This window comes from Entamoeba dispar, genomic scaffold (assembly GCF_000209125.1).
Source record: "Entamoeba dispar SAW760 scf_1105229462009 genomic scaffold, whole genome shotgun sequence".
Classification (NCBI taxonomy): domain Eukaryota; phylum Evosea; order Mastigamoebida; family Endamoebidae; genus Entamoeba; species Entamoeba dispar.
This window is the reverse complement of record NW_001854978.1, coordinates 46,792-63,715: the sequence shown is the minus strand read 5'-3', so window position 1 is coordinate 63,715 and position 16,924 is coordinate 46,792. Positions and strand designations below refer to the sequence as shown.

At 26.8% G+C, this 16,924-nt stretch overlaps 9 protein-coding genes across 9 annotated transcripts in view, besides 16 other annotated features; 5 read left to right on the top strand and 4 right to left on the bottom strand.

Annotated features, from left to right (window-relative positions):
* The window catches only part of EDI_144610 (uridine cytidine kinase I, putative), a gene marked incomplete at both ends in the record, with an annotated part of 1,795 nt that extends 527 nt beyond the window's left edge, over window positions 1-1,268 (bottom strand). Inside the window, one exon of the mRNA XM_001739165.1 lies at window positions 59-1,268. Within this exon, the coding sequence (XP_001739217.1) occupies window positions 59-1,268 (1,210 nt within the window). The remainder of the gene's footprint in view (window positions 1-58) is intronic.
* Window positions 1,269-1,506: 238 nt separating this feature from the next.
* Window positions 1,507-2,289, top strand: EDI_144600 (uncharacterized protein; the record flags this gene model as incomplete). Its single annotated transcript, XM_001739164.1, has 1 exon — window positions 1,507-2,289. One exon carries the CDS (start codon window positions 1,507-1,509, stop codon window positions 2,287-2,289), a length of 783 nt encoding a protein of 260 aa, XP_001739216.1.
* Window positions 1,924-1,947: a sequence feature (AT_rich).
* Window positions 2,279-2,331: a sequence feature (AT_rich).
* Window positions 2,329-3,261, bottom strand: EDI_144590 (uncharacterized protein; the record flags this gene model as incomplete). The annotated part of the gene is made up of 1 exon (XM_001739163.1): window positions 2,329-3,261. One exon carries the CDS (start codon window positions 3,259-3,261, stop codon window positions 2,329-2,331), a length of 933 nt encoding a protein of 310 aa, XP_001739215.1.
* A 142-nt stretch (window positions 3,262-3,403) lies between these two features.
* Window positions 3,404-3,451: a sequence feature (AT_rich).
* Window positions 3,452-3,549: 98 nt separating this feature from the next.
* On the top strand, window positions 3,550-5,760 carry EDI_144580 (vesicle-fusing ATPase, putative; the record flags this gene model as incomplete). The annotated part of the gene is made up of 1 exon (XM_001739162.1): window positions 3,550-5,760. The coding sequence occupies one exon, from the start codon at window positions 3,550-3,552 to the stop codon at window positions 5,758-5,760; it is 2,211 nt and encodes a 736-aa protein (XP_001739214.1).
* Window positions 5,761-5,780: 20 nt separating this feature from the next.
* Window positions 5,781-5,879: a sequence feature (AT_rich).
* Window positions 5,880-5,883: 4 nt separating this feature from the next.
* Window positions 5,884-5,959: a microsatellite.
* A 24-nt stretch (window positions 5,960-5,983) lies between these two features.
* On the top strand, window positions 5,984-10,273 carry EDI_144570 (guanine nucleotide exchange factor, putative; the record flags this gene model as incomplete). Its single annotated transcript, XM_001739161.1, has 1 exon — window positions 5,984-10,273. The coding sequence occupies one exon, from the start codon at window positions 5,984-5,986 to the stop codon at window positions 10,271-10,273; it is 4,290 nt and encodes a 1,429-aa protein (XP_001739213.1).
* Window positions 7,724-7,752: a sequence feature (AT_rich).
* Window positions 9,850-9,871: a sequence feature (AT_rich).
* Window positions 10,274-10,282: 9 nt separating the features above from the next.
* Window positions 10,283-10,362: a sequence feature (AT_rich).
* An 11-nt stretch (window positions 10,363-10,373) lies between these two features.
* Window positions 10,374-11,305, top strand: EDI_144560 (serine/threonine protein phosphatase PP1 isozyme, putative; the record flags this gene model as incomplete). Its single annotated transcript, XM_001739160.1, has 2 exons — window positions 10,374-10,776; window positions 10,824-11,305. The coding sequence occupies 2 exons, from the start codon at window positions 10,374-10,376 to the stop codon at window positions 11,303-11,305; spliced, it is 885 nt and encodes a 294-aa protein (XP_001739212.1).
* Window positions 11,306-11,596: 291 nt separating this feature from the next.
* Window positions 11,597-11,640: a sequence feature (AT_rich).
* Window positions 11,641-11,789: 149 nt separating this feature from the next.
* Window positions 11,790-11,817: a sequence feature (AT_rich).
* Window positions 11,818-12,803: 986 nt separating this feature from the next.
* Window positions 12,804-14,266, bottom strand: EDI_144550 (choline/ethanolaminephosphotransferase, putative; the record flags this gene model as incomplete). The annotated part of the gene is made up of 3 exons (XM_001739159.1): window positions 12,804-12,964; window positions 13,007-13,076; window positions 13,196-14,266. The coding sequence occupies 3 exons, from the start codon at window positions 14,264-14,266 to the stop codon at window positions 12,804-12,806; spliced, it is 1,302 nt and encodes a 433-aa protein (XP_001739211.1).
* Window positions 13,090-13,117: a sequence feature (AT_rich).
* Window positions 13,126-13,170: a sequence feature (AT_rich).
* Window positions 13,803-13,830: a sequence feature (AT_rich).
* Window positions 14,267-14,435: 169 nt separating the features above from the next.
* Window positions 14,436-16,189, top strand: EDI_144540 (uncharacterized protein; the record flags this gene model as incomplete). Its single annotated transcript, XM_001739158.1, has 2 exons — window positions 14,436-14,673; window positions 14,724-16,189. The coding sequence occupies 2 exons, from the start codon at window positions 14,436-14,438 to the stop codon at window positions 16,187-16,189; spliced, it is 1,704 nt and encodes a 567-aa protein (XP_001739210.1).
* Window positions 14,911-14,932: a sequence feature (AT_rich).
* Window positions 16,178-16,224: a sequence feature (AT_rich).
* On the bottom strand, window positions 16,222-16,782 carry EDI_144530 (protein MTH_857, putative; the record flags this gene model as incomplete). Its single annotated transcript, XM_001739157.1, has 1 exon — window positions 16,222-16,782. The coding sequence occupies one exon, from the start codon at window positions 16,780-16,782 to the stop codon at window positions 16,222-16,224; it is 561 nt and encodes a 186-aa protein (XP_001739209.1).
* Window positions 16,783-16,844: 62 nt separating this feature from the next.
* Window positions 16,845-16,883: a sequence feature (AT_rich).
* The last annotated feature ends 41 nt before the right edge of the window (window positions 16,884-16,924 follow it).

The following is a 16,924-nucleotide window of genomic DNA, read 5'->3' as shown; positions in this document are numbered from 1 at the left end:
CAATAACTCCCATTTGGTGGCAATTTTAGAACTTTGTCTTGTATTAATGAATATTTACCTGACACAAAATCAAAAACATATGGATGAACTTCTTCTCCTCGGAAGAGTCGTGTAAGTGTATCATTCAAATCATCAAGTCTCAATGCTTCTAAACACTCGAAATCATAATTTCCATACTCATCCTTAGGAGAATCTACACGGTGCTTATAATAATCATCAGTGCTTAATACAACTGGTGTAATTCCTCTAAGTTTTAATTGTACTCCAAGTTTTTTACTAAATGTAGTCTTACCTGATGCACTTGGCCCTGCAATAGAAATAAGTTTAACTCCTCTTGTTTTAATCTTTTCAATAGCGTCTTCTGCTATTTGTGCTATTTCCATATCTTGTCTATTTTCCATCATCATTACAGTTGTTTTATCTCCTTTTATAATCTTCTTGTTGAGATCACCAATACATTCAATTCCAACTGCTCGTGCTACTTTATTTGTTGCTTTGTAATTTTCTATGATCTTTTTTGTTTCAATTTCTTTTATTGTTTTTGGAATTGGTTTGTTTTCTTGAGGGAATAATAACATCATTCCTGTTTTATCAGTTCCTAGTATTAAATTAAAATCTTTTAATATTCCTGTTCTTCCTAAAAGTGGTCTGATAAATAATGTCATAAATCCTTCTAAATAACTACATTTAACTTCTTCATTATTTGTACTTTTTAAAAGTGAAAGTGTCATTCCTCTATTAGTTTCTGTGAAATAATTGATTGCTTCTGCATGTGATAGAACTACTTCTTTTATCTCTTTATTCTCATTGATTAATTCTTTCATTTTGTTTTTAATAGTATTACACTCTTCTTCTGTAAACTCTTTTCCATTAGATTTATTAATACAATATCCATTATTGACATGATGTTCAACAGTAACTCCAAACTTTGTTCCATATGTCATAAAAGCAGCAGTAGCAAATACCATAACCAATGACCTTCTATAAATTGAAAATCCCTCATAAGAATTTAAAAATACAGGAGTAATATTAGCAATACCAATATTAATGATAGCATTTGTTGAATACACTCTTCCATTGACCATAATACCAACTAAATCACTATTATTTAGTGAGGGATGTGTAAGTAAATTGGTTAAGTGCAATGGTCTAGTATGAATTTCTTGTGTTCCATCAGTAAATGTAACGACTGTTTTTGAAATATCTATTGGGTTGGCAATAGTACTAGGAGTAGATGGGTTGACTGTTGGTGAGGATAAACTTGACATAGTGTTTTTATGTTAATAAAGATACTAGTTTCTAGATCTTTTAGTAGTAAAAGATTATATTTCTAGGGTGAATAAAATGGAATTTTTTGGTTTGGTTTTTTTTTATTTTCTATGAGAACCTTAAATAACACTTATGAAAAATGATAAACAAAATTCTTGTTAAAAAATATTTTAGGAGATTACAAAAACGAGAATAAAGAAATCTTTAACTTATTATTAAGTTATTAAACTATTTTGTATGGGCAACAGCATCACTAGTAAGTATGCTTTTCTTCCTCCTCAAAACAAATATCCTATTAATGCATTTGAAATTTGCCATATTAATAATAGACATGTTCCTTATTACATTATAAATTCAGAACCTCCAAGTAATAGGTATATTATATTTTCACATGGAAATGCTGAAGATATTTCTACTTCTATAGAATGTATGAGAAGATTTTCTAAAATTGTTCAATGCAATATCATTGGTTATGACTATACTGGTTATGGAAGTAATATTGGTGATCCTTCAGAAAATAATTGTAATCAAGACATTTTATCGATTTTTCTTATGGTTGTGAAAGATATGAATATACCACAAAAAAATATTGCTCTTATGGGTCATTCTATAGGATGTGGACCATCGTTATGGCTAGCAAATCAAATTCAATTGAATAAATTAAAAAAATATAATATTCAACCAGGTGTTCTTGGAAGTGTATTATCTATAAGTGGATTTACTTCTGCTTGTGCTGTTGTTGATCAAAGATTAACATATATTCCATTTACTGATATTTTCAATAATGAGAATACAATTAGAGAATTAAAAATGCCAGTATTTATTGCCCATGGTTTAAATGATACAATTATCCATGTCTCACATGCCACCCGGTTAAGTGAAGCAATTAAATGTAAAGATAATTTTGAATTATATTTAGTAGAAGATTGTGGGCATAATGACATATTTAGTAATATAGAATTTCAAACAGCAATAGTATCATTTATAGAAAGTTATTTTCAAAACCATCTTATTAATTAAATTCATTAGTAATAAAAGAAATAAATTAACAATTTAAATTTAGATATTACAACCTTGTTCATAAAGAAAAACATCAGTTAATAACCAATATTTTCTTATAGGTTTTGTCTTTAAAGAAGAAGGAATTGGGGCTGCATTTGTTTTTATTGATTCTTGAAAAGGTTCATTACTTAGTTTATTTTGTTTTTTCTTTAAAAAAGAACTTGGTTTTGGTGGACTTTTAATGAAGTTAAGGAGTTCTGATTTACGAAGTTCTCTTATTTCTCGTGTTTCATGAAAATAAGGAACACCAAAACTAGAAAAAATATCTTCTAGTAAAGGAAAATGTGGTTTTAGAACAACAACTTCTCTTGTATGTTCATCAATTATTCTTAATTCTCTATAATTATCAACAAAGTTACATAATGCTTTATGTAATGAACATGCTATATTATTAATTAATTCTTTGTTTAAAGTTTTTCCTGCTAATTTAACAGAATTAAATCCTAATTTTTTAATTGTTAATATTGTCCGTTTAGAATTTACTACTTCAAATGAAACTTCATCTTTTCCAACTTTTTCTGCTACTTTCATCATTGTATTAAACATAGCACATCGTGCACTTTTTGATTTATGACGAAAAGAAATTCGCGTAATATCTTTTGGTGATGGATCAGAAAGAACAGTCGAAGATAATGCTGGTTGATTTTTTTCAAATTCCTCAACTATCTTATCAATATCACTTGACGTCACTGTTGCTGGACCACGAATTTCTGCAACGTCAAAATATTGCATTGATTTAACTGCTGTCCTTTTTCTTTTGTGAATAACCAATGTACATCCAACCCAATTTAATACACCAATAACAAATGCTGTTAGTAATGCTGTCTTAGTATTTTCTTTTTGTTTTAATAATTTGTTTTGTGCAGTGGGTGAAGGAAACTCTTTTAGTGAAGAAGAAGGGTATGAACAACTTGATGAAGTGTTTGACATCTTGAGTTTTATTTTTAAGTTCTTCTGAATAAACTTTAATAGCTTTTTAAGGTTTTTATGATTTTATAATATGTTAGTATTTGTCATTATAAAAAAACTATATTTATTTTCAAATAGCAAAACTCATGAGTTTTGTAAAATCTATAATAAATTTGTTTTATATAACATAAATTATTTAATAATAAAAAATGTCACAAAAAGAAAGAATTTTTCAGTGGTGAGGATTTTTATTAAAAAGTTTTTTTTAGAAGACTTGAAAATAAAGAGAACTTAAAAATATAAGATACAATGACAATTGCATTACAAGTAGGTCAGTTTGATATTAAAAACATAAAATATACCTTAACAAATAAAGTATATTTCAATACCAATGATTACAAATCATTTGAACAACCCGAATATGTTAAAATAGATAATTTTGTATATACTGCTACGAGTTTAGACATAGTTGAACAAGGAAAGTTATATCTTAGTAAAGTACAACGTACAGACTTGAATTTAGGATTAAATGAACAAGTAAAAATAACTAAATTTGAACCGAATCAAACTCAAAGATGTACTTCCTATTTAAGAATTGACATTGGGTTCTTTAATAGACCAACACAAATTGAAATTGATGCAGAAGATATTAGAAAATTAATTAAAAATGACTTTAATAAACAAATAATAACTCAAAATCAATCATTAATATTAACAGTTAAAGGAATTCCATTCTTATTAAAATTTGCTGAAATTCAATTAGTTGGAGCTAAAGGAGAAATTATTGAAAATGCAGACCGAGGACTTATTCATGAAAAGATAATGAATATTGATATTTCTAAACTTGGTAAAGATGGAGGATTACTTACTATCAATGGTGGAATGACTCAAGGTACTTTATTTACTAAAAATTTTAATCCAGAAGGAATGGGAGTTGGTGGACTTGATAAAGAATTTACAGATATTTTAAGAAGGGCGTTCATGTCTCGTATGTTTCCACCAGAAACTATTAAAAAATTAGGTATTAAACATGTCAAAGGAATTTTGTTATATGGACCACCAGGATGTGGAAAAACTTTAATGGCAAGACAAATAGGTAAAATGGTTTCTTCTGTTGAACCTAAATTAGTTGAAGGACCATCTATTCTTAATAAATATGTTGGAGAGTCAGAAGCTAATATCAGAAACTTATTTGCAGAAGCAGAAGCTGAACAAAGTCAAAGAGGAGATGACAGTCAGTTACACATTATTATTCTAGATGAATTAGATGCTATTTGTAAACAAAGAGGAAGTCGTAATGATTCTACTGGAGTATCTGATACTATCGTTAATCAATTGTTAAGTAAGATTGATGGAGTTAATGCATTAAATAATATTCTTGTTATTGGAATGACTAATAGAATTGATATGTTAGATGATGCTTTATTAAGACCAGGAAGACTTGAAGTTCAAATTGAAATTGGATTACCAGATGAACATGGTAGAGTTCAGATTTTAAATATTCATACAAAAAAAATGAGGGAAAATCATATGTTAGATTCTAGTGTTTCTATTGAAGAATTAGCTAAACAAACAAAGAACTTTTCTGGTGCTGAATTAGAAGGATTAGTTATTTCTGCTTCATCTTTTGCTATGAAAGAAAATTTTGATATGGAGAAATGTAAACCAAAGAATGATAAATTTGTTGTTAAAAGAGAGCACTTTGATATGGCATTAGGAGAAATGAAACCTGCTTTTGGTGTTGATAGTGATGACCAAATTCCAACTCTTCCTAATCCAATGTTAGTGTATTCATCTGCACAAATGCATGTTAGAGAAATGTTAAAAGATTCTGTTCAACAATTAAGTACCTCTACAGTTACTAATAAAATTGCTGTTATGATTGGTGGTAAACATGGTAGTGGTAAAACTGCTCTTGCAGTAGAAGCAGCTAAACAAAGTGGATTTCCATTTATTAAAGTATTATCTGCAGAGCAATTGGTTGGATATTCTGATGCTATAAAATGTTCTAAAATTGCTAAAGTATTTACTGATGCACATAGATCAACTCAAAGTGTTATTATTATTGATGACTTAGAAAGAATATTAGAATATACTCCATTTGGACCACGTTTTGATAACACTGTTTTACATTTACTATTGGCTTATATTCGTAAACCAGTTCCTACTGGAAAGAAGTTATACATATTAGCTACTACCTGTCTTGCACCTGATGTATTAAGAAATTTAGATGTTTGGGAAGCTTTTACTCAACATATGCACCTTCCAATTGTTACAGGATGTGAACAATTAAAAACCATTGCACACGCAAGTGGAATGGATACTACTATTGATGAATTAGGATGGGTTGATGTAATGAATCAATTCAAAGATAAAGAAATTGCAATTCAAAATGCCTTATTATTATTAGAAAGTTTCAAAGGAAAATCGTATGATTCTAAAGAGTTTACTATGTTAATGAATGCTTATTGTTCAGAAGAAATAGATCCATGGGATTCAATTGCTTATATGCAAGCTTAAAAACAACTAAAGCTTTTTTGAATTATTATTATTATATTTTAACTATATTTTTATAGTTTTAAAGCCCTTTTCAAATAAAAAAAAAAATAAAAGAAAAAAAATTATTTTTCTTTTATTTTCAATAAAAAGGAAAAAAAGTAAGAATAGTAAAATATAATAAAAAAATTAAAAGAATAGAAAAGAAAAAAATAAAAAAAAATTGTTATTTTATAGTGTATTTTATATGAAAGAAATTCACTCAAGCCATTTGCTCCAATCTATCACAAGTAAATTATTTATAAGTACAAATCGAAATAATAGTAATCCATCGAAAAATAATGAAAATGGAATATTGTTTAAGTTTTTAAAAAATGGGAAAAGTTTTCTTACATCTCAACGAATTCAAACTGAGATTAGTCGAACACTTGAAATAAGTCGAAACCATCAATGCCCTACGTTTATTCTTCAGCCTGAAGAAAATGGAAGTTCTACATTAATTAGTATTGATAAAAGTAATGAAGTTCAAAGCCAAATGATTAAAGTAAAAAAAAATGAAAACAAATTAATTTATTTTCCTGGTGAATACGAAGATACACTTTTTATGAAATATTTCCAAGAAAATGTTATTAGAGAAAATAATGCTGTAATGAGTGGATGCATTGACTCTCTTATTAATTGTGTTTGTACAGAAGATAGTGATATTATGAGAGCTTTTATTTGGACACATTCTTCTTTTACAACAACTAACATAATGCTTTCAATGCTTCAAGACAGATTTGAGAAATGTTGTTGTAATGATGGAATATTATCACAAAAAATTAAAGCAAGAATTATTAATGCAATTAAGTATTGGATTGAAAATACTTGGCAAATAACTATTGATAAATCAATGCCAATTGTAGAACAAACAAATCAGTTTTTAGATTTAATGAAAAGATATGGTATGAAAAAACAAGTTCTTCTTATTACTGATGTTATGGAAAGGATATTAACTGGAAATGGTCTTGTGTTAATTCAAAGTGTTAGTGATACAGTACAACCAATTATACCTTCATTACATAACGTTTTTAAGTTAAAAAGAGAACCAAAACTAATGGATTTTCCACCATTAGAATTTGCTAAACAAATTACTTTGTTTACATCTGAACTTTTTAGAAAAATTAAACTTGTAGAATTCTTTAAATCAACTTCAAACGCTACAAAGAATGAATGTTTTAATATTATAGAAATGACTAATTTTTATAATGCTTTTCAAAATTGTTTAACTGAATTAATATTAGGACAAAACGATCTTCAAAAACGTGCATTAATTGTAGAACGATTAGATCTTATTGCATATTATTGTCTTCAACTTAATAATTTCTTTATTGTTGTTTGTATTGTAACTTTATTTGAAACATCAGCTCTTCATCGATTAAAACGAACATTTAAAGCAGTAAGTCATGATGTTCAGGAGAAATTTGAAACAGTAAGAAAAGTAGCTAATATGGAAGGAAATTGGAAAAGTTTAAGAGTTGCAGAAGATAATTGTACAGCAGCAATGGTACCATTTTTAGGATTAATATTGAGTGATTTATTATTTACTAATGATGGTAATAAAACAATTACATCTGATTCTACAATTAATTTTGCTAAATGTAGAAAACTTAGTGATATTGTTATTACAATTAATAGAATTCAACAACTTTCATATGGAAGTAAAATATTAAAATCTGAAGAATATCAAACATATATTATTGATAAAATTCAACATGGAGAGTTTGTTGAAAAAAAACCTGGTAGTGATTCTTTTCAATATAATATTTCTAAACAACTTGAAGTATCTGATTGTGTTACACAAGAGGTATTTACACAAGAAGAAATACCAGACGGACACTTATCTATATCAGTAGTATTACCTAACCAAATTAAAATAAGAAGATTTTTACCATTAAAAGAACGTTTAACATTAGGAAGAGTTTTAAATGATATTAATGGTAAAGAGTTTAATTATCAAAATAAAAAAATATTTTTCTTCTTTTTTGAAAACCAACCTAATTATTGTTATCCTCCTAATAAAATTATTGATGAAGTATTCTTTGAACACACATTTAAAACAATTAGTTTTGCTACTGTATTAAGTGATGTAAAATATGTTAATTGTATTTTTGAATATAATGGGTCATTAGCTAATTGTCAAATACCAATAGATAATACTGTTCCTTTAATACAACAATATCCAATATTCCATACATATATTTTAAATTCATTTTCATTTATTCCTTTAAAAATTTCTCATGACTTTACGGTTGAAGGATTTTTATCTATTCAATATAGTCTTCAAGAATACAATTGGAAAAGAGATGATATGTTATATCTTATTAATATATCTTCACTTTCATTATATTTTAGTAACTTAGATATTGATGAAATTAGATTTAATTCTTTTTGGAATTATAAAAAATTTGAAATAAAAATGTGTGATGGAACTGGTCATACATTACCAGAACAATGTACTTTAATGGTTGTTGATCAATTTATCTTATTATATAAAGAAAAAGTGTTTCAATGTTGTTTCCCATTAGATTTTGTAAAAGTATTAATGTTTATACAACAACCAAGATTATTATTACGTATTAAATATGAGTATCCATTTGAAATGATAGAAAAAGGGATTTCTAATGAAGGAGCATCAATACCATCTACAAATAATGAACTTTTATTTGATGCAGATAAAGAAGTTATTCAACAATTAATATTCCATCTTCATATCAACCATGTTAAATTTAATAAATATCAATTATTTGGAATTAGTCCTGAATTTGTAATTCAAAACTCAACATATCATTCACCAAAAATATTAATAGAAATTATAAAAGCAATGTATTTTAAAAGTGATTTTTTTGAAGACCATTTCTTTGAAAATATGTCATTGGAAGATGCAATGATTGAATCTGAAAAGATAGAAAGTGGAGTTCGTATTGGTTATGATGCTTTACCATCTCCTACATTAGTTGGTATTTTTTATATGTATTTTTATACTTTAAATATCCCATTATTACCTATTAATGATTTAGAGTCAATTAATAATTTCACTCAATTGGAAGTTAAAGAACAACAAGACCTTTTGTTTAAATTGTATTCAAATATTTCATCTTCTTTACGTGGATTAGTGAAAGTTATTTTAGAATTATTTAGTCAATGGCTATTACCAAATCCATCAAAAATTGATCATATTCTTTCTTACTCACAATTTCTATTCCTTGAGTTGGTTGATGAGTCTGTTGCAAAAGAAATGTTTAAACTATTAATTCTAAAATTCCCTACACTACCTCCAATTGAAATCCCATCAGTTACTTTTATTGAAATGATTAGAAATTATTCATTAACTCCAATTATGGATGAAGAGGTAAGAGTTAAACATATTGAAGATATTAAACAAGCAATAAATGAACCTAATGCAGTAAACAAATTATTAAATCATAAAAACTCTCATTTAGATCTTGTGAAGAACCCAACAAAATGTCCATTTAAGAAGATTAACACAATGACTTTAAAACATTCAAAAGGAAGTAGATTAAAAATTGGTAAGAATAGAAATGGTTCAATTATTTCAGATGAATTGTTATGTGCTGCTGTTGTTGAAGGAGATGAAGAAATTGATGAAAAAGAGGAAGAAATTGTTAAAACACATAAATTAGCAATAGGACGATTTAAATTAACTGAGGTCAATAACTCTAATGATTCACAACTAATAGATAGAAATGATTCATTTGAAAGAAAAGCTGAAAGAAGTTTATCACTCTCTCCACGTGTAAGAAACAAGTTTATAGAATCAGAAGATAAAGTTATTTTAACTAATGAAGTTAATAAATCTCTTACACCAGGAAGTTCTAACAACAGTCCTAGTTCTGAAAGAAGTGGGTGGGAAAAAGGAGAAGAAACACTCCATTGTTGTTCACCAAGAAAATGTGATTTTATGAGAAAAGGTAGTGAAAGAAGAGAAGAGATCATTAGAAAAATGAAAGAAGAAAGAGAAAACAAAGAAGGATCTAAGGAAAGTCCACACTCCAGTTCACCAACAGTTGAATTATCTCCATGTGCCACTCCAAATGAAAAAGCACAATCTCCAATATTTATAAATATAAATATAGTACCTAGTGATAGAAAATCTCCTAACCTTCAACTGGACTCGATTTGTTTAAATACAGCCCCTGTTTTGGTTAATAACACTACTTCTAGGACAAGACCACCTCTCCCAAAAAGAAATATCTCTAAATCACCTTTATCTACTTCTGCTTCTGTTGTCTCTACACAAAGACTTCAGTCACAACAAAGTAGTTCAAGACCACTTCCAAAACTTCCTGTTGTTAAATCTACCGTTTCATCTTCAAATGAAAAACCTGAAGAAAGTAATGGACTAAATGATAGTACAACAAAACAATTTGTTCCTCGAGCTAATGCAACTCAAAGAGAGTCACTAATTCGTCCATCCACAGTGAATAAAAATAATCCATTTGACTTGTCTCACTCTAAAACATTTGAAGATAATTAAATCAATACCATTATTATTTTTATTAATTATTTTTTCCTATAATTTAATTAATGAAACTATAAAAATAATATCTTAAAATTTTAAATTTTCTAACTATTATATGGACACAACACACTTAGATGATATTATCTCAAGATTAATGAATGTTATTAATTCATTCCCAGAAAATATCATTGTGACAAAAGATGAAATTATGCAACTTTGCGATGTATTTCAAGAAGAAGTAAGTAAAGATGAAACATTAATGGAATTAAAAGCACCAATTAATGTAATTGGAGATTTACATGGACAATTTACTGATTTAATTCGATTTTTAAAAGCAGTAAATTATACTGAAGAAAAATTTTTGTTTCTTGGAGATTTTGTTGATAGAGGATGTCATAGTATAGAAGTACTATGTCTTGTTTATGCACTAAAAGCGCGTTATCCACAACAATTTTTCATTATTAGAGGAAATCATGAATGTGAAGAAATTAACCGAGTTTTTGGATTTTATGATGAGTGTTTGTTGTTTATATAATATTTGGATATAATGATATTAAAAAAATAGGTATTCGTAGATATGATGAAAGTGTTTGGAAACGATTTAATGCTACTTTTGCTTATTTACCAATTTTGGCGTTAATAAATAAAAAAATACTATGTGTTCATGGTGGAATCTCACCTGATTTAAAATTATTAAGTCAAATACAAACAATTTCTAGACCTCTACAAATCCCATGTGGAGGAATGGTTTGTGATTTATTATGGTCTGACCCTGGTTCAATGTTTGGATGGAAACCAAACACTGTTAGGGGAATGTCTCATTATTATGGAGAAGATGTTTGTATTGAATTTATGGAACGAAACGAATTGGAATTAATTTGTCGAGGACATGAAGTAGTTGATGGGTATCAATTTAAATTTAATCAAAAGTTAGTCACATTATTTAGTTCTCCAGTTTATTGTAATGCATTAAATAATTCAGGAGCAATGATGGTTGTTGCAGATGATCTCACTTGTTCATTTGTAATTCTAAAAGTTGATAAATAAATATTAAATGGATTGTTTCTGTTTTTTTTTAGCTATATAAAAATACTGAATTACTGATTTGAGGTATACGTATGGACCTAATCGGATAATCTATTATGTTTAGTTTTTATTTTACAATACCAAACAATAGTCCAAATCATATTAAATCAAAACTGACTTAATTTAAAAATTTCCTTCTTAACATGGACTATAATCTACTTAATAAAAATCAACTTTTGTTATTAGCAATGAAAACTAGACAGAGTAATAGAGTCTTAAAATACAACAATACTTTTTAAATACTCTCTATAGTTTATTATTAAATATTATTTACTAAAAATTTTTATTTTTAAATTCTGACAAAGACATTCAATATATTTATTTTAGTCACTTCTTTTGTGGCTTATCTTAGGTGGATTTTAATACACAAACCTCTTTTGTTGTGATTTGTTTATTTCATAACCTGATTATTCTTCTTATAACACTTGAATAAAACATAGTTAAGAATTAAATTAATTATATAATTAATTATTGTAAGTTAGTCATTTTAATCACAGTTTGCACAAACCAGGCTTTAGTTTATTTTTCTTTACAGCAAAGGCTGTCTTGATTGTTTCTGTGCTATCTAAAACATAAAAATTTTCACTATTTTTTGGATAATGAATTAGAATCTTATCATTTACAATTATAACTTATTCAATAAAGTTATTAGTTACCTCTGGATTATAGTCATTTGTTAGATAAACCTTTTCATAAGTGCAGTGATATGTTCTATACTTTTTTGAGCTTGATGAGAATATCTATTATTTTGTCCACATGAAATAACAGCAATTGTTGGTTGAAGGGATTAAAGATAATCTAGATTATTTGTACGTTCAGAACCATGATGGTTAACGTGATATACATCAACTATCTCAACCATATTTTTGTAAAGTGATTCGTTGTCATGATATATTACTTTCACGAAAATAATGCCCGTCTAAATCACCTGCAGTTGAATAAACAAAATCACCAGACTGAATACGTAAAGCAATCGAATATTCATTTTCACTTGGTTTTTTAGTAGAACTATGAAAGTCTTGAGAAATTGGCTCCATCTTCCAAGACTCCTAACCCATCAGAAACATTAATTTGTACTAATGCATCTTTATCTGGTGGATTAATTTGGTTACTACATGACCTATAATTTCTCTTATTTTCATTATTTGAGTCTTTAATTGAGTGTTAGAAGTATAATAAGTTTGATTGCCGTGTCATCATATGATCCAATGTTATTCCAGTTAATATCTTCAACGTTATCACAAATTGCAAGACTATTTTCAATTATTCCAGAATCTCTATATATAAACTTATCAAAAGTAATTCCACTTTTCTAATCATACCAAAATCCATTCTTAAAAGCAGTACCAATATGATCATCATGACGATGAATTACCATTCAAACATTTATATGATAATCCCCAAGAACTTCAAAAATCTAACTAACAATTTTTTACAATTCATTGATGAAGGAACAGTTTCACCACATCATTAGAATAGAATATCCAGAAGGGAAAACAATTAGTTGTGAATCAGCCTGTCCAAGATTAAATATATGAATATCAAAACCAGAATTAGAAATAACACCACACGTATGAAAAAAAATAGAATAAAGTAGATTTGAATGATTAATCAAGTGAACTTTTAAGGGACTTAAATATGGTTAATTTTTTGAAGAAAAACTATAATTACTGTAATTAAAAATATTAACAGAATAATTATAAAAGTATGGAAGTATTACAATAAGACATTTCTAACATCAGTTGTAAAAATAAAACAAATAAAAATAAAATTGGCAGAAGTAAATAAAGAAATTTGATTAATTTTAATATTTTATTCTATTTATTCTGCCCATTGTTTTACAGTCCAAACATTAATACCAATTTCTTTTGACATAGTTAGAGACACACTAATAGCAAATAACGATTCTTGACCAATCGAAATTAATAACATAATAAATGTAATTAAATCTTTTTGAATATTACAAACCATTAAAAAGACATAAATAGCATAAATAATATTGATGTAATAATATAAATTAACTTCTTCTTTACAAATTCTATTTAAAATAATTCTTTGAGTTATAAATGCATTAAGAAGAATAGTAATTGCAACAATAGAATGGAAATTATTTCTAATAAATAATTCATCAGTCAATAAGAATAAAATACCTGTTAATATAAAGAATTGCATAAAAGGGAATAATCTCTTTAAACTATCTTTGAAAGAACACTTTTTAGTTTCTTTAATAAAAGCATATACATTATATGAATACATAGCTAATGCTCCAAATGCTCCAAAAATTACACAATAAGCAATAGTGGTATTTATTTGGAATCCAAAAATTGAAATACTAATAATGTCTGAATATACTGTTTCTCCTAATAACATTCCAATAACCATTAATTGTAATTCAGTGGGATTTAATAATGGTCCAAGAATTAGAACACCAGTATGATATTCTTCCCAATGAGAAAGGAAAAATATTAAATATAACATTAATAATACTGATAATGTTAATATGGTTGTTGTCCTTAATGCTAAAACAACAACAAGAGCAAATATTCCAATCATTAATGAATCATTTCCATGATCAAATAGCTCCCCTAATGGTGTTGCATTTTTTGTTCTTCTTGCTTGTCTTCCATCAATATTATCAGCTATTTGATAAATAAAAATACAAATAATTGTTAAGAGATATACTATAGGATGAATTGGTTCTGTTCCTGTTGGAGTAGCAATGGCCAATACTATCCATGCAAATGTCATTGAAATAAATCCGACTGTTGTTAAAATGTTTGGTGCTAACCATCGTGGTATTACATTCTTTAATAGTGGTTCCCAAATGAATGGTGCTAAGATATGGTTTGCACAAAATGAATGATCTTCACCTTTGAAAGAGTAATTATGAAGAGATTGTAAACCTTCTTTTGAAATAAACATCTTAAAAGTTTACTTTTAAGTTCTTTTCAAATACTTAAAGAAATATCAGGGTTTTTAACAAAAATAACAGAAAACAAAAAGAAAAGGAAATAACAAAACTAAAAATCTCGTTTAAAGAAAGGAAAAATAAAAGAAGTCAAAACAGATCTTTAAAATCTAAAAAAATTTAATGAGTATAACAGGAGGTTGTATTGAAGATATCATTAAAACTGGAAGTAATTGTGGAGACGTTAATGTGCAAATTAAAGAAATAAAGAGTGAAGTTGAAATTATTATTAGTGATGGTGAATATTTTTCACGAGCTAAATTTCCAAAAAATAACCAAGCACGTCAGTATCAAAAAATATGTATTAGGGACTGTGTCTATATTCCTGAAAAGAAATATATTGATGTAAAAGATTTTGAGTGTTTGTTTTATTAAGTTAATTATTAATTGATTTATGAAATAATCTTTTAGGTGAAGAAAATTTTGATGGATTAATAGGAAATCCAATTGATATCAACCAGTACTTAGGAATAGAACACGGCCAATTACCTATTAGTCAAAACTCTCAAAATACTTTACCAACTGCTCAACGTCATAGTATTACAAGTGAATTAGAAAAAGACGATGATAATAAACAACAAATAAATGAAGATGAAAGTATTTTATTTAATTTATTAAAAGAACAAGATTCAATGAAGTGTTGTATTAAAGGATATGTAGTACATAAGTCAAGAATTAATGAATTTGGAAATGAAGAAGGTAAAATTTTTTCAGTTATTCTTCAAGACAATGAAGGAAGTGAATTTAAAGTATCATTTTTCAATGCAATGGTTGATAAATTTTATTCATCAATTATTGAAGAACAAACTATTGTTATGGATAAAATAAGAATTAAAAAAATGAATGAAACATCAGAAAAAATTAAAACAAGAATGATGAATAATCTTGAAGGTATTGTCACTAGTGTTACTTCAATTGCACTTGCAAAAATACCAATTCCATCAATAATTACTACAATAGATTCTATTCATGATATTATTAATACAAAATATTTATCAAGTGACTTTTATTTTATTGGATGTGTATTAGAAAAAGGAGATGAAAGTGATGTTACATTAAATAATACAAATAAAGATAAAACTAATATTATTATTGGAGATGAAAGTGAATATTCTATTAATATTCAAATATTTTCAAATTCTCTAGTATTGCTAGTAAATGAAAAACTAAATACTAACAGTATTGTTCTCATAACAAAGTGTAAAATCATAAAAACAAAAAATGGAGATAATTATTTTGGTGAATTAAAAAAAGGAAGTCAAATAGTTGTTATCAACAAATATTCAGACATTCCAAATTATGTTCAACCACTATATTCACAACAACGTTATGAATCTCTTCTTAATATCAAAAAAGATAATGCACATATTTCATTTAATGAACTTTCAAAAAAATTAAGAAAATCAAATGAAGCTGTTGGACTTAAAGGATTAAAAGAATATTTTAATGAAGTTAAAATGAGAGATAGTAATCATCCCTCAATATTTATTATTAAAGCTCGTATCAAAATAATTAAAACAAATGACCTAACATATTATGGATGTGAAACATGTAGAAGTAAGAAAGAAGAAGGATATTCATATTGTAATAAATGTAATAGGAAAAGAAATGGAAAATTATATTATAAGGTAAATGTTTTACTTGAAAATAATGAAGAAGAAGAACCATTTGAACAATGGGCCATCATATTTGATGAATGTGCTAGAAAATTATTTAATATGAGTGCTGATGAAATGAATGTTTTAGATGAAGATGATGTTATTAAAGAAATAAATAAATTTCTTGGTAAAGAGTTTGTTTTTAAAGTAAAAGGTAAAATGAATCCTATGAAACGTGATGAAGTATTTACTGTTATTGATGAAATGAAAATATTTTAATTAAACTTTTTATTATTCATTAATATAAAATTTTACTTTGAATGTGCAACAATACTTTTATATGTTTGCCATTTTACATCAGGATCATTTAAAACATCTCCATAAATACCAGCCTTATATCGAGCACAATGAGTAACAAATGTTTTAACATCCCAATTTTCTTCTGTACATACCTCTGGTAAATACGTTCCATTTAATTTCCCTTTACTTACAATAATTCCATGAACTCCCGGAATTACTGCTTTTAAAGGATCTTTAACATAAATTGGCTCTGTTAACATACTAACAGCAATATCAACCTGTTCAAATTCATTTAATGTCATTGGACCAAATCTATCATCATGGAGAGCATATTTACAATATTTTTTTACAATTTGGTAAAAGGGGCCATGAGGAAAAAAACATCCGATACATCCTCTGAGATCCCCATGTAACGTATAAGTAACAAAACAACCACCACAACTACAGTCAAGCCCTAATTTTTCTGCTTCTTCTTTATATTCTCTAGTTCTCTCACCTTTTATTTCATTTCTACCACACTCTCTTACTAGCTTAATGAGGAATTTTTCTTGTTCTTTTGTAAATGCTTCCATGTTTAAATAGTTTCAATTATTTTTAAGATTTTATTAATGAAAAAATGAAGATAGTTAGTTTGATTTATTATTAAAATTGAACTTTTTAATAAAATTTATTAGATCAAACAATAAATAAACAAGAAAGGTGTACATGAAAGTA